At 38.8% G+C, this 15,918-nt stretch overlaps 3 protein-coding genes across 7 annotated transcripts; 1 reads left to right on the forward strand and 2 right to left on the reverse strand.

The window, feature by feature from the left end:
• Positions 1-461: 461 nt before the first annotated feature.
• On the reverse strand, positions 462-4,580 carry slc3a2b (solute carrier family 3 member 2b). 2 transcript variants are annotated; one of them, XM_027023843.3, is made up of 9 exons: positions 4,426-4,580; positions 3,436-3,688; positions 3,148-3,338; positions 2,703-2,876; positions 2,365-2,456; positions 2,139-2,275; positions 1,526-1,850; positions 1,373-1,435; positions 462-1,220 (listed from the first exon to the last, which is right to left on the reverse strand). In XM_027023843.3, exons 2-9 carry the CDS (start codon positions 3,651-3,653, stop codon positions 882-884), a joined length of 1,539 nt encoding a protein of 512 aa, XP_026879644.2. In that variant the 5' UTR covers positions 3,654-3,688; positions 4,426-4,580; the 3' UTR covers positions 462-881. The 2 variants fall into 2 exon arrangements, with proteins under 2 accessions (XP_026879644.2, XP_026879645.2); XM_027023844.3 differs by having other exon boundaries at positions 3,436-3,707; positions 4,426-4,550.
• Positions 4,581-7,202: 2,622 nt separating this feature from the next.
• banf1 (barrier to autointegration nuclear assembly factor 1) lies at positions 7,203-12,752 on the forward strand. Of its 3 annotated transcripts, none has more exons than XM_081719843.1 (3): positions 7,203-7,408; positions 10,775-10,945; positions 11,042-12,752. In XM_081719843.1, the coding sequence occupies exons 1-3, from the start codon at positions 7,343-7,345 to the stop codon at positions 11,186-11,188; spliced, it is 384 nt and encodes a 127-aa protein (XP_081575969.1). In that variant the 5' UTR covers positions 7,203-7,342; the 3' UTR covers positions 11,189-12,752. The 3 variants fall into 3 exon arrangements, with proteins under 3 accessions (XP_081575969.1, XP_026879647.1, XP_026879648.1); XM_027023846.3 differs by lacking the exon at positions 7,203-7,408 and adding an exon at positions 9,728-9,870; XM_027023847.3 differs by lacking the exon at positions 7,203-7,408 and adding an exon at positions 9,941-9,960.
• Positions 12,712-15,174, reverse strand: gng3 (guanine nucleotide binding protein (G protein), gamma 3). 2 transcript variants are annotated; one of them, XM_027023849.3, is made up of 3 exons: positions 14,957-15,174; positions 13,746-13,845; positions 12,712-13,239 (listed from the first exon to the last, which is right to left on the reverse strand). In XM_027023849.3, exons 2-3 carry the CDS (start codon positions 13,842-13,844, stop codon positions 13,111-13,113), a joined length of 228 nt encoding a protein of 75 aa, XP_026879650.1. In that variant the 5' UTR covers position 13,845; positions 14,957-15,174; the 3' UTR covers positions 12,712-13,110. The 2 variants fall into 2 exon arrangements, with proteins under 2 accessions (XP_026879650.1, XP_026879651.1); XM_027023850.3 differs by lacking the exon at positions 14,957-15,174 and adding an exon at positions 14,740-14,918.
• Positions 15,175-15,918: the final 744 nt, after the last annotated feature.

Below are 15,918 nucleotides of genomic sequence, written 5' to 3' on the forward strand. Positions count from 1 at the left end.
AATTAAAAAATAAGAGACAGTTCAACATGCTCCTGAATATTTTAAAGCATACTGCAGTCACTCTTCTAGTGAGAAATGTTACTGTCTGTCTGCATTCTCATTTTCATGCATTTGAATCATCACCCTATTACAACAGCAGGTGAAGTTTTATGTAAAATTTACATACAGATTGACAATTATACTGGGTTCCATATTATAATGCAATTTCTTTGTCCATCATGGTTTGTACCAAAATATGGCAGGGGACAGACGAAAATTGAAAAATAAATGATGTTCTCTCCTAAGGCAATCAAATGAGTTTAATGTTCTGGAGAACATGATAAAATATTTTTTTTTAAAAACAGAGATACTAGTCTTCTTTGAGATAATTCTTGGTGATTCAAGCATGTCTCAATTCAATCTTATACACGAAAGAACCTAAACAATACAAAGGAAACAAATAAATACTACTTGCAGCAATATAAATTCCATTCCAGTTTTATTTTTCAGACCTATTTGGTAAGTCACATTTTACCAATGTTACTCACATAGCAGTTAGGGGAGTACAGTGAAACATTTAGCCTTACAAAAACTTTCAGCTTCTGAATCTTATTGATCTGAATCTTATAACTTCTATACATGAAAATCTTATGGAATGTGTTTCAAGCAAGTGTAAAACAAAATGGAAAAAAGGTATTTATGGTCTCTACATTAAATGATACAGTGCTTGGACTCTAGCTTGTGCAAATTTGCATACACATGGTAATACTAATATGTTTAAATTAAAAACCTGTTCTGAAAACTTTAGTGCACTGAAACTGTGAATGTTAAAAAAAAGAGTCACAGAATGCCCAACAGAAAAACACTGCACAAGGCCCTTGCATCAAAGCTTTAGACCCTCTTTATGGAGTGTAAGGGAATTTAAGCATAACGCCCAGGTCTGGCCCCAACTCCAGTTGGGACAAACTAACAGAGTGGCCAGGGGCCAACTTTCCTTCATCAGTGCTGACCACGATGGTGGCCTCCTTAGGAAGCTCTTCATGTGCCAGCTGTAGTATGACTGATTCACTTGGAGACCAATTAAAAGCAACTAAGAAGCGCTCACTCTGGTCCCACTTGCGCACGTAGGCCAGCGCACTGGAGGAATTGTACACAGTCAAATAATCCCCATGCAAGAGGGAGCGCTCCTTTGATCTAAGATCAGTCACAGTCTTGAAGAAGGAAATACGTTCACTCAGCTCCTGCAAGGACAAAGCGGTGGATGGTGACAGTGTTGGTTAATTTCTTTTAAGAAGAGGAACACAGGTCAGATACGATAAAATGTCAAGATTATTGCATAATGTACAATAATAAAGTTCTCGATGTACAGAAAACTTGAGACTGGTCTTGTTACCTTTTCGGTCTCATTTATGGCTTCAGTTGACTTGGGCCACACCATCACTGGATATACCATATGCTTTAGGAAGGAAAAATAAAAGTTATTTGCCATTTACACACCTTTATATTGACCCCAGCATTCAACATCAGCATTCTCTCTCAGATTCACCTTATGATCCCCTACTTCATCCTTCAGTCCAATTTCATCTCCATAGTTGAACACGGCAGTACCGGGCAGAGTGAGAAGCAGCAGCTGGCTTAGCTTCACATCTACTGATCCCACTAAGGAGGCCAGGTGCCCTTTGACACGGTCACCAATGTTCCAGGCCAGCTGGGTCTGCGTATGGATGGAATTGAGGCTCTCTACAACTTCAGCAAGGGCTGTGCCAGACCTGGATCTCAGAACCCCAGAAAGGAGTAGGTCCACACCCGTCCTGTTCAGTAGAATGCTCACTGCCTCAGGAGATGTCTCCTCAGTAACTCCGATTAGAACCCTTCAACCAAAAGAATCAAGGTACATTTCTAGGATCATATCACTAAATTAAAGGTCTTCAGCACTTTCTAACATTAATATCTCAAGCCACATTAAGCTCTGTGTCACCAGATTCAGCCAACCATTAAAGGTGCCATTAAAGATGATTCTTATCAGTTCTTATTCTGCAAAATGGCTCCTTAAACCGTTAATAGAAACGTGTTGCACACATTTATAAATCAATAATTAATGGTTGAAAATATTAATGGGAAAGTTACTGAGTTAGTATTGAGTTAGTTATTCTGCTTACTTTTTCTTCTCATCATCATTGTAACTTCTGATTGTGTCTTTAATACTATTCCAAATTAATGGTGATATAGCAATATGCTCAACACCATAAAGCAGGATTCCATCCACACCTTGTTTCAGCCAGTAAGCAGTGGCATTCTGGAATAAAGATGTAATACCATTAGCAACTCACCAGGGAACACCAAAAACCAACACAGACTCACAGTAATACATGTCAGAAATAATACCTTTAATTTCTCTGCCACAGGTATGAGATGACCTTCAAAGAATGGCTGCAATCCGTTATAGTTAGGGGTTAGATCCAAAACCACAGAGATACCTGGAAAAAGGTGAATATTCTTTACATTTACTAAATAACAACAGTCCAACCTCCTGTGATATACAGTAAAACAGTGGTGCCCAAGTCCAGTTTACTTCCAAACCTAATGTAACACATCTGATCCAGTTAATCACATCCTTCAGCAGCATATTAATATTGGAGCCATGTGTGCTAGATTAGGATTAGATCTCCAGGACAGGACTTTGGCACCACTGCAGTAAATAATTTCCTCAAAGTAAAACTCACTCTTCTTGTGTGCCGCTGCAACAAACTGCTTCAACTCCTCCAGACTGCCAAAATTCGATGAGACTGCCTCCAAATTCAGTTGTTCAGGTTTATTAGCAGTGGACACGTGGATGGGACCTACCACCAAACTCTTCATCTTCAGTGCTGAAAGAGCATTAATCTTTGCCTCCAAACCTAAGATATACCAGCAGTTGTGTCAGTGACATTATTCTGTGTTTTCCCAACATTTTTAGAAAGTATATGCAACATGCTGCTTATGGATCATTGCACACATCCTAAAACACCACAGCATGAATATTCACCTAACTCGACAGGCCAGTTCCCTAGACCCAGAAAGCATTTAAATGGAATGATCTCAGAAGCAAATACCACACATCCCTCTATAAACTAAACCCACTTTTAAGAGGTCTTGTTTTCATTATCTGTGCACAATGTGTGTCCTTACCTTTAAGGCCTGGAATCTCTGTGAATGAGTTGATGGCTCCAATCTGATACATGGGTCCATTATTCCACCAGTTCATCTCAGGAAGAGGTTTGCAGCGAGGCGCCTGGACAATGATGACAATGGCACCAGCAAGCATCCCAACCCAACCAAGCCAGAACAGAATGAGTAGTGCCCATCTGGCTCTCACCCATCTAGAAAGAAAACGGTTCGAATGAGAGTCACATAACTGATTCCATTAAGACGGAGGTCAATTGTTGGGGAAAATGAACAAATTATGACTGGTCATACCCTGGAGTTCCTGCGACTTTTAAAAGCTCTTCCTTGGAGAGACCAGTAAATTTGGTTTCTTTCTCATCAGGAATCTTCACCTTCACAATTCCGTTTTTCTCCGTTACCGGCGAGCTGGCGTCTCCATTGCCGGTCTCTCCGGCTGTCATCGGCTGTTTCTCTGGATCTACCTCGTTCAGCTCGACATCCTTCATGCCTACTTCATCGTCTTTCGCCATTTTGTGCGATTCCGTCACTTATGTTCCTTTTGTACCTAAAGAAATGGTGTGACACTGGGTATTACCCAGAAGCTCTTTCAGCCTTTCACAAACCACCGAGCCAAGGCGAGGTAACAAAGCTGAATGTTGCATCAGCGAAACCGGCTTTTTCTGGCGTTTGCTGAATTACAGTGATGTAGCTGGGTCGACGAAAAGAACTGGGGAAGTGGGAAATAACTGAAGACGTGAAATAACTTAGCATGAAGTTTAACTTAGCATATCATAGCCTGTCAGGTCAACTGAGTATTATTAATCGTAAACGCAGAAGAGCCGGATAATCGTGAGCCTATAGTTCGCCTATTAGTGAAATGTACCCGCACTTAAAAGTAAAATTCAACCCGATGGTATTAAACTACAACAGTTAACGCTAGCTACATTTTACAAACACTGCGATAAGAACCTCTGTAGCTTATGTGAATGTCTAAAAAAAACAAAAAACGTCCCGGAGGATTTCGGTTCACGCATGTAGCTTATTCAATTAAAAACAGGAGTTCAGTTCTGCCTTCTTAACATTTGAAGTAATGCACGGTTTAACATTTTAAACAAGCATCCTGAAATAGGCAATATGCCCAACACCACAAGCAGTGCAGATATATAGCATCTTAAACAGGTTTATGAGAACACAGCTAGCTATGCTATCACATGTTACAATTCTGGAAAAAGTAGGCTAAGCTATTCTGAAAAAAAAAAAAAGGAATTTAATTAGTAATACAAAAAACATTAAGACCGTTACCGTTTATATTATATAGTCTACCGAAGACTATAAGATGAATTTCGTTCCTCAAGATGTTCACCGCGTCGCATTTATATGTAAGATCCTTTCTTACATTGGTGATGCTCACGCTTTATACAGCACAGCGCCATGGCACAACCCCATTTTAAGGTGGACCTTAACTAACGATAGAAACGACCGCTATGCCTACTAAAATACCAGGTTTGTTTGAGGTTAAGCGCTTAGTTAGCTTTTTTAATGTATAGCTGAGTTCTATTTTAAATGGTATAAACAGTGCTACTCGATTTTATAATGCATTTAATAATCATTTAAAAATATTCTAAGGACTATCTTGCTTTACTTAATGTAGTGTAAGCTATGTATAACGATTATGTCATTACACATATTAAATAGTTGTAATAGTAGATATAATAGCAATATAAATATTCCTATTACAAGACTACTGCTGCTAATGACGACGATTATTATGATGATGATGAATATAATGATGATTCTAATAATAATAATAAATAGCAGTAGTTTAGTTTAAACATTTGAACTGGGGGTGTAAATAAATAGATGCAATCATTTTTTGACTTAATAAACAAAACATACACCTTAAAAGAGTATTATTAGACTACTAACCCAGTCATGTTTTCAATTTGAGCTCCCTCCACCTCACCCCAGCTCCCCAAACAAGTTCAGAATGTGAGGTATTGCATTTCTTTCCAGGAGATTATGTGATAAACATCTATAGATATGTGAGGTGTAAACAGTTGAGATGTAGTTTCAAGAATACTGTCAATCTGATGTTCAAATATTTAGTCTTATTCCAGAGCATTATTTGTGGATTAGATAAAATAATTTATTCTGAATGTATGACTAACTTTTCTTAAATAGTAGTTTATCAAAAATAAATATGGAGAAATATGGTTTAAGATTCACCTTTATTGCACTATGAAAATAATTATATCAAAATTGAATAGCTGTGTGAGACTAAGCTGTATGGCAGATAAACAGTAACCTTTCACCCAGTTGTGTTCTGTCTTACTTTACAGTGATCATGAATGTCAATGCAGTGTGTAAACAGTCAAATTAGTAAACACCAAATCAAAGATAGTAATGTTTTGTGAGTACAAAGACCATTATTCTTTTGATCAGAAGTACTTTTCTCTCACAGTGATCTTATCACAAACTCACAATGACAAATAAACTAGACTACATTGCAATGTAAAACACAGTCACTCTTTTACATATAAATATTATTAAACAGAAAATTATAGGCTAAGATGTTAACTGACCAAGCAAAACTATTAAACCGCCCATTGGCCGTTTAGGTAAAAATGATCTGAGTAGAACATAGGTACAACATATTTTTCATTTTGGAGTAAACATAATAAAAAGGATCTGGGCTAACAGGGAAGAACAGATGAACACCCTGTTTGTAAGAGTTGCCAGAATCATGTCCCAATACTAGGAAAATGCAACCTGATCCAGCAGGGAAGTTGGGTGTTCAGACACGTGTAGGTTACAGTGTACAAGCTGTATATTTAGAAATCTTAAGGGGTCATGTCATTATTTTAAATACATACCATATTTTTACTGGTCTGTTGAAGAATCACACATTCCTGCATCTTTTGTTTCAAATGGGACAAAAACATTCACGTCACATGCTCCTCCTTTAGGATGGGAGCATTAGAAGGCATTACATATGTAAATGCACCAAAGTACATTGTGATGTACATAATGATTCAAGGACATGGTTCAGAACAGGTCTCTCATGCTATAACCAGTATGGGAAAGTAAATGCAAGCCACAACATGCATGAATAACAATATTTATAACCTTATGGTATCAACTGCCATTTCATCATTGGCCAAGAATTGACTGTGTAATCAGTACATGTATGTGTGGAAAATAAGCAACTTGGGGTGGAAGATAGTTGACCCTGTGCTTGAAAGTAAAAAAAGGATTGATTCTTATCTCCCACAGTTTTGAGTTCTCCCTGCCTGGCTGAAGAGTTTGTCAGCATTGCCTTTCATCGACTTTAAATTCCTGTTCATTGAACTCCAGTCAGTCTGACCGGCCACAATCAATCCGTGGCTATATTGTTTACCCTGTTCTGTCTATGTCAACATGGGCACATGTGTGGTAACATACTGTAAAATTGTCTTCACAGCACCAATTTCATTACATCATGTATCCATAATGTTTAATAATGGGAAAACATTGTACATGGGAGAAGCTAAGTTGAATTTGATACTGCAGGAAAAGCAGACTGCTAAATTACTTCAGAAGAAAAGTGTTTGACCCACTGATTCTATAAAACTTCCCTCCTGTCAATATGTAGTGTTTATTTTAAAAACACACAAACACTGACCAGATGCTACAGCATAACTATGAACCATTTAGTTTGCATATAGTTTGCTGTATAAATAGCTATGTTCATGTACTAACGGGGTCTCAAACTAAGCCCTGATACTATCTCAGTTGGTTTCTCAATTATCGCTTCATACAAGTAAATTAAGTCAGTGGTGTAATCACATCAAACGCCCACCTCCATCAAATCTGTCTCTCTCTTTCTCTCTCTCTCTCTCACACACACACACACACACACACACACGTTTCCCACACTTCCTTTAGAAAAAAAACGGAGGTGTGTCACGGAACGCTCGCCTCCCGCGAAGCACGTGGTTTGGCCAGCTACGTGCAGTGGGAGGACCTTCGTTAGTGGCCACGCCTGCGCCTCGCGTGTCTGTGTGTTTAAACCCACGTCAGGGTGGGCAGTGTCGTTGGTCATGGTTGTGGTAACGTGTTAATGGCAATGTTATACTCGTCATTGTTAGATGTATTTATCGTGTTCGTTTAATGTTAATCGTTTCATGTTCGTGTCCTTTGTTTGGAACACGTGTGAGTGGCAGTCTTTGTGTTTGAATAAATGTACGACCCAGACGTCAGAGTCTGCCCCTCGCCCTGCGGCACTCGGGCCACCCCGCGTTACAAGGTATTTCTATATGAACTTTATTTCTAATTTTTTTCAAATTTTAAGTTTATAAGTTTAATTAAATTTCATTAAATAGGTATTATAGGTCTGTTGAAGACTAATCATTCTATGTTAACAGGGAGGATTCACAGAACCTCGGTTAAACTTAAGAAAATATGTACATAATCTTAATGGATCATCCTTCTAACTGTAACGCTGGGAGGCTAGGCAGGATGCAAAGGCGAGCCGTGTAGACCACAATGACATATATTAACATACAACAATGTAACCTAAAGGTTAAATACCGACAAACACCAACGCTTAGACGACACCTTAAATACACGCACGATAATGACACAAAATGAGGAACAGGTGTGATATACGGGGAGGGCGTGGCCATACAAACGAACACACAGAGAGACATCTGGAAAGACAGGCCATACCTTTGACAGAGCCCCTACCCAGCGGGTGCGACTCCTAGCGCACCAGCCTATCTGGCTATAGACCAATGCCAACTGGTGAGGCTGGAAGACTGAGCGACCTGACACGGGCCAGTGCGAGCAGAACTGAGAGGAGGAAGACAGGGACCAAGATGACAACAGACACATGGATGGACACACTGATGGGAACAGGCACAAACACAAAGGGGGACAAAGTGACCGGCACATTAAGTGTGACAGGGATGGGTACAGTGACAGGGAAGTGAACAAAACTACGCAAAGGGTTAGGAATTAGTCTGGGGAAGCTGGCAGGAACCCCAGCCTGTCCCCTAGTCGTCGGCTGGGTTGAAGTCCGACCAGCCTGTGGAGGATCGCCCCTTGCTGATTTGGGTGGCGGATTTGGAAGCGCACCAGCTGTTTTGCCTGTCTCTGGGGCAGGCACTGGTGACGCCTCCTTCTTGCCACTTTGTGGCTTATGCGTAGGCACACAAGCTCTGGGGCTGTATGCCTTAGGTGAGGGAGTGTCTTCAGATGATGTTGACACTGCATTCCTGCAAGTCACACGGGGCATCTTGCTGGCTCTAGAGCGACGTGCCTCGGGTAGAGTCTTGGGCGCCAGAGGCTCCTCGCTCTCGGAATCCGCTGACCACATGTCCATCACGAAGGGAGGATCCTCCAGGCGGTCGGCCTCGAGTCTGACTGGAGGCTGACATCGTGGTGCTCCTCTCTCTGTCCATAATCACCATAGCCCTCCCGATAGTCCATATAGGGATAATAGGACTCCACAGAGTCCAACCCCAGATATTGATTCTCATCTTCCCAGTACCGGTAGTCTGACAAGGGTCTGTAGGACTCTGATCTGGACATCTGAGAGGAGGGGCCATACCGTAACACTAACATTAGTCAAGTCCTTGATAAAAGTAAAAATTCTGATTTGTTACAGTTAAACATCTTTTACAATGTTATATTTTATATCATAATAATTCATAATAATTCCTATCCCACTCTTCCAGTATGTGGGCATATCTTTCCTCAAACTTTGGCCTTCTACTAGAGATGTTTGAGGGTGCAGTGTAGTATTTCCACTGTTCTAAGTATTGCACTCTTCTGGCCTGAACTTGATGTTGTCATTCCTAGAATCCTTGGGAATTACTCCTCCAGGTTAGGAGTCACAGCTCCATGTCCCTATTAGAATACATTTTCTTCATTCTCTTCATTTCTTCTGTCTTCTTTCTATTTTATAACTGGATGTTTTGGACAGTGGTTCTTCGTTGGTTGTGCAAACAAGTGTTTCTCAACTTTGCTTGCATGAAGCACATCTGTGTGAGACACAATGGCAATTCTAAAGTCTGTTGTGACCCTACACAAAATTCACAGGGCCCATTTAGGGAATTCGGGTCTCATACTGTCATTACATATTTAGCATATTGCCACTGCTGTAGTTTAAAATGTATCAGCTTTCAGGGGCTCAGGCCCTCAGCAGTCATTGGCCTTGCCTGGCAAGACATTTTGTTTCTCTGAAAACCTTATGTACTACACTGCAATGTTCACTACCCTTACACCTTTAACCACAGTACATTGTAGTTATGTAGACATAGTAAAAAGTGTACTGTAGGTTTCTGGAAGCTGTGCTTCTTGAAAAGCACTTTGTTTGCATAGCTGATAAAGGACCTCTGACACTAATGAACAGAACATTATAAAATAATATTCCTATAGTCTAAAACATACAAGAACTAGGAGAACATTTTAATAATGAAATGTTGACCCTGATGCACCCCTTTACTTCACCATAGTGGACTCATGAAATAATGACACGAAATAGAGAAATTTCATATTATATACCACCAGCCACCAGAAGGCCCTCTTGAAACCGAAAAAGCAAGAAATTCTGGTTAGGAAACGGAAATACATTTGCTAAAGGCGGGATCAGGAAGTTGTGTTTGAACGCATTTTAATTAGCTGTTTAGCAACCATTAAGAATTAGCACAGCAGTGCGTGAAAGAGGACGGTGATAGCTGGCGCTTTGGTTAGGCGTTATCTAAGGTAACTAACATTAAATGTAATCGTCACTACGTTATTCTCCTAAGAGCACTGAATCTTGCACGGACGACCGATTACTAGAAAATGAATTAGGTAACCTAGCTAGCTAATTAGTTATGAGCTACTAAATCTGAAGTGGCGCTATAAGATATAACTATGTCCAGATAGCTAGTCGGTTTGTGAACTTTGAGCCAGGCTAACTAACCCTAGTTACAGTTCTAGCTAGCTAAGATAACCTAGGTTAATTACCTCAAACCTCAGAAAAGTAGCAAATTAGATAATAACTATATTTACAAGATTGTTTTATATACGTGTATTTACCAAAATCTAGCGTCACGTGTACTTTACCAAATTACAAATCCTGGATACACAGCTCAATCGCTCGAGTAAAGATGACTTGTTTATGACTGTTTGCTTACGAACCCCTTATAAGCGCTCCTTTCGCTTTCATTTTTCTTGTCATTTAGCTTAGCTAACTAGTTATATTTCCAGTTAAGTCAAGTAGCGTTGGGTATCATGTCATTCAAGCAAATAATGGTTTCACTGTCACTAAAATTATTCAGCCTTGCTAATTAGCAGAGTAGCTGATCATGATCGATTTTGGCATTCTGGCCAAACATCTGGTCGCATATGAGTTTTCATAGCTAGCTAAAGATGTGCATTCCTTCTAAATATAGCGAACGAGCGTGCTAAATATGGACTGGATTATTTTCAAGGGAGCGAACTGGAGCTAGGATAACGTTACCTTATTCTCCTTGTCTTCTGGCTAAAACAGTAGTGTAATGAGTGAAGTCTATACACACAGGTCCAACTTCTCTTTTAATGTTGTAGTTAATTTTCTTTTAAATGTATAGATGTGCTCTTGGTGTATCTTATGAAGTACTAATGAATTTTCTCCTCTTTTCAGTACAAACTCTTGAAGGACTACTTCCCCATCACACCAAAACAAACAATGTCTTCAACATCACAGAAACACAAAGAGTTTGTAGCAGAGCCCATGGGTGAGAAACCAGTGATGGCACTTGCTGGAATCGGTGAAGTTCTTGGAAAGAGACTGGAGGAAAAGGGCTTTGACAAAGTGAGACACTTTCATGGTTTGCTATCTAGAAAGAATGTTAAATGTAAGGAGTATTGTGAGAGGTAATGTGGCTTTCACTTTACATTCTTCCCTCAGGCATATGTTGTTCTTGGGCAATTCCTAGTGTTGAAGAAGGATGAGGAGCTGTTTCGGGACTGGTTAAAGGATACATGTGGGGCAAATATAAAACAGCAAGGCGACTGCTATGGTTGCCTGCGAGAATGGTGTGACTCTTTCCTGTAAAAATCTTTTTGGTTTTCTTTTTAAACACATTAGGTTGGTGTCATTCTTTTTTTTATTTACATGTCACACATGCTCCCTTCAAACCTTTGGATGCAGTCAAAGCTTCAGTGTTTCACACTGAGACATGAAGAGAATATTGCCCCTTTCATGAAATTTGTTTCTTTACTTCATTTGACATTATGGCAGTATCAAAACAAAGCAGATTTGATTAGAGCAACAATAGGCCAATGTTTTAAACAATTGTTTTATAGTTAATGATGTATGAAGCCAAATCAGTTTCACATGTTCTTTAACTCTGATTATAGATGCTAATTTTGATATTTACAGCATCTTCACTTCTAGCTGTCCTTGTATGGCTTGATTAAGAACTGAACCACCATGATGATCATTTTAGGTTAGATTACAGATATTTATGAGAATACTGACTACTTTTGTCTTTTCAGATTCCATACATGTTGGCAGTGGTATTTTAAAGCTTTTAATAGAAGTGGCAAAACTGCTCTAAAGTAGTTAGTGTGTTTTAAGAGTTCCCTTAAATGTTTGTTAGGAAAGGAAGATATAGTAATGCTGAAATAAATTGTTACATTGTCTGTGTTTTTCAATAAATCAAAAAAAATGCCTTAAATTAATTGTCCACATCAAATGGTACCTGATTGAAAGATCTGTCCTTCAGTATACATACTGGTCCTGTTTTAAGGCAATAACTAAATGTAAGCCCCTTTACTGTGGTGTGATGTTTACCAAATGTTATACTGCTCCTGGAAAAAAAAAATTTTTTTTTTTAAATATCAGCTTAAGTATAATGCACAAGTTTGGCAATACCTTCCATGTAGCTCACACCTAGGATATTTTGATGTATACTGTTATCCTAAGGAAAAAAGCAGGAACACTATTATTTGCAGTTACAGACCAGATGCTGTCCTGTGTCAATGTTAATGAAGGGTGTGTTGCATCACTGTAACCTTTAAACTTTTTTTTTTTTTTTTTTTTTTTTTTAAACTGGGCCCTGTTCGATATGAAGTATGAAAAGTTTACAAATGTCGGAGTCATGTCCTACGTAACCTCAAAAAGACAAGGACACAAACCGACAGTCTTGGTAACACTATATTTTTAATTTGATTCTGTCTAATATTTTTGTAAACCCAGACTGGATCACATCAAGATTTAGTGATTACAGATTCTTGTTGCTTGGCCTCTTTAACAGGTGAACTCTTGGGTAACACTCATCTGATACTGTTCATATGAGTGTATGGATACTGAACTGAAATCTATACAGCATGTTGCTTTGTTGATAGCCAATAGCTGTTTCCATTATTCAGATTTTGTTTTTGTTTTGTTTTGAAGTGTTATGTGTAGGTCTGTGCATCTTACTTGGCTAATATGTCCAAAAAGTTAAACTTGTCCTTTGCCAAAATTTACAAGCATACAGAGCCACTTTAAAGGAGGCTTAAAAAACCCAAAATATACAGAATTTATAAATCACAATTGTATACCATGTGAGGGAAAAAGTATAAAGCAAAGGATGTTACTTAAAGGTTTAATAAAAGTTAAAATAATGAAAACATTCAACCCCAACGCCTATTTTCATTGGATAGAAAAATCATGTGCTTGCATATGTGTCTGTTTACCATATACATTTTATAACTGCTGCTTTCTATCTGATGCACATCTTACCAAACAGAGATTGAGTGTCTCTCATAGAACACAGAAAATAGCACAAAATGTTCTCACACGAACAAGGTTATGGATATTTAGCCTTGGCCACTGTCAAAGGTGAAATTCTGGAACCACGGTTTTTGGAACCAGAAATTTAGAACTCTCACATTGTAATATTTTGTGTTAATTAATGTGTTTATATGTGTAATGCACGTACACAAATCAGAATCATCTAAATGACTCTGATGCCATTCTCTGCGTCCTGCTCAGAGGAGGGCACAGAAGAATTTTTTCTCCCTGAAGGGGTTCTCTGAGGTGGGCACAGGTGTGATGAGTGGGTCTTCGCAGGCATGGGCATCACAGTAAGCCATCAAGTCTGCTGCTGCCTTGGATACCTGAGGGTGTGGGGATGAAGCCATTCAATAGGGGCTTGATTCCATCAATACCAATTACCACCATACAATAAACGGAGGTTAGTTGAAATATGCTAGTCATATTGCTCTATTATGTGAACATAATGGCAAGGCCCATTGTAGGAAACTTAAATTGCATTTCTATTTTTGCAATGATTGTAATTAGGTCTGTTCTTGCATTTTTATTTATTTTTTTGTTATTTTGTTTCAATCATAAGTAATTTATGCTGTTTCATGTATACTTGAATGCTTACACTTTGAATGCCTAAGTGATTATGGGACATGCACTGCCATGGGGGCTAGCAGAATTAGGCCATACCAATTAACCTGATTCCAAATCAGTGAGCACATCTGATATCAAATTAATGTGTGTCAAGAGGGAGAAAATGATTTAAAAAGAGAAGTATAAAAGATGATATTTGCACCTGTTTTCACATATTTCATCCAATGTTTTTATATTTTACTTTTTTAAAATTACTTTCTCTCACCTTAATTCGACAAAAACTGGCCTCAATCTTCAGCTGTTCCACCAGCTTCCTTGCCTGGCCGACACTCATGGTGCTGTTCACAGGGGTGTCTCCTTTCATCCTGCCATGCACAGCACAAACACACACCTGCATACACTGGCAAAAATAACACTTACAAAAAGAACTACACACATTGCATCAGCTCACAAAGTCACAGTTAATTGTTAGGGGTGGAACATGTACATCATAAATCCCAATTTGTGATTCCCAGAAGCTTCACTAATTTTTAGAGGCATCATTAATTATCAGTGACAACTCTGGTTTACAGAACACTTCCTGTTGTGGAAGTCCAGAATTCTAGAAATCTTTTCTTTCTTCCACCACTTATCTCTCTCCTGTTCCCTTCTTCCTCTTCTCTTAGGAGACATTCTTCCACTGTATCATTTACTACTTCCTGGCTAAAAGTCACTTGCCCTAGTAAATCTTTAGTGACAATGATAAGCGACAGTCTGATTTCAATAGCTCTTGTCATACTGCAGAACTGTTTAATTCATCTTGATACTTGCATTTATGGTGCTTTCATAGTATTTATTTTTAAACAAACATAAAATAGAATTTACATGACTTGTTGAGGAATTTTGGAATCTTAACAGTTCACTTTGCTTGGATATCAGAGTAGTATTAACTTAAACCACAATGCAGTGTGCTTGAGACCCATGCTGAGTGTATTCATTTTCCACACAGACTCTGTTATCACACAAATCAGTCACCACATGGGAAACAGCATAATCTTTTTCAGACACTGCTGACAAATTAATATAGATTCTTTCTTAATTTGATGAGCATTATTGTACAGATTATTTACAGTGTTACACAAATCCATATAGTAGGTATTGGCAGCACAAAAATGGAAACTGGGCCAAATGCATGCACAGCAATCATGGCTACTCACACATTATCGGTTAATATAACATCATACACTATAGACTACACTATATATATGAATTTGGATTACCTGATGGACAGATTTCCCAATTTACACCATATATTAAATGCAGTGTTAAAGAGGACTCATTCTAATACTTAGAGAAATTTAGAAGAAAATTATTGAGGATGAATGAAGAAGGAAATGCAAAAAAAAACAACAAAAAAACAACCCCATAAGAGATAAATCTGTTTTCCCCATTCTGGGCCTACCAATTCCCTTTCTCCCTTCTTCTCCTCTCTCTTACCCTTGTTGTATTCCTCTTCTGGCGTTAGCTCTCCCTCCTCTTCTGTGCTTATTCCTTTTTCTCCCTCTGTCTGTCTGTCTGTGTTTTTAGCTCTCAGTGCAGCCAGACCCCACCCTCATAGACAGTATGGATGCTACCTTGTTCCGTACAGTCGACTGCACTGCAATTCTGCTACAATAAGCACCAGTCTCCTGATACATGCACAAAACTCCCCTCTGCAGAGTGGAATGTGCCAAGTAAGGACAGGGGGCTCCACGGTAATTGATTTATTCTGGGCTGGTCCATACCATTTCTGCACTAGTTAGGTGTAATGAGGGAGAGGTTAAATATGTGGAGGAAAATATATGACATGAAAGAGAAAACAAGACATGATTGGAGTAGGTATGGGATATTTCTGATCAAATCCTTGCATTTAACAACAGTATGTGTGTGGTACCCAGCTTTTACTTGCATCCGTAAATCTTCTCTCTTCTTGCTCTGTTACCATGGGAACTGCTGCAGTCTCAGCCTCTTTGTCTAAAATGTGGCACCATTTTGTCTCAATGGTCTCTCCCACCCAGGTTAAGATCTTATATGGTTCTCCACATGGCTACACTACTTTGTCTGCATTAATATATCCCCTTGCCTCCCAGATCACACATCCATTTGTGCAACTGTGAACATTATCTGAGATTTGAAAATGTTGACACACTCCAGGTCTGACTGATATGCTGAAAAATGATTCCATTACTTTTTAGAATGCTATATAGTGTCTATTAGATTACTGGAAATAAGAGGATAAACCTAATATACATTTTATTATCAAAATCAAACAAAAAAAGGTGTCAAAAATACGATCGACATTTAATAGAGGATAGAACAGTTTACTGAGAGAGAGAGAGAGAGAGAGAGAGAGAGAGAGAGAGAGAGAGAGAGAGAGAGAAAAATCTTTTATATTAGGGTTTTACATCGCCATACAGAAT

The sequence above is a fragment of the Electrophorus electricus genome, chromosome 8 (genome assembly GCF_041902795.1).
Source record: "Electrophorus electricus isolate QZ-2024a chromosome 8, ASM4190279v1, whole genome shotgun sequence".
NCBI lineage: Eukaryota > Metazoa > Chordata > Actinopteri > Gymnotiformes > Gymnotidae > Electrophorus > Electrophorus electricus.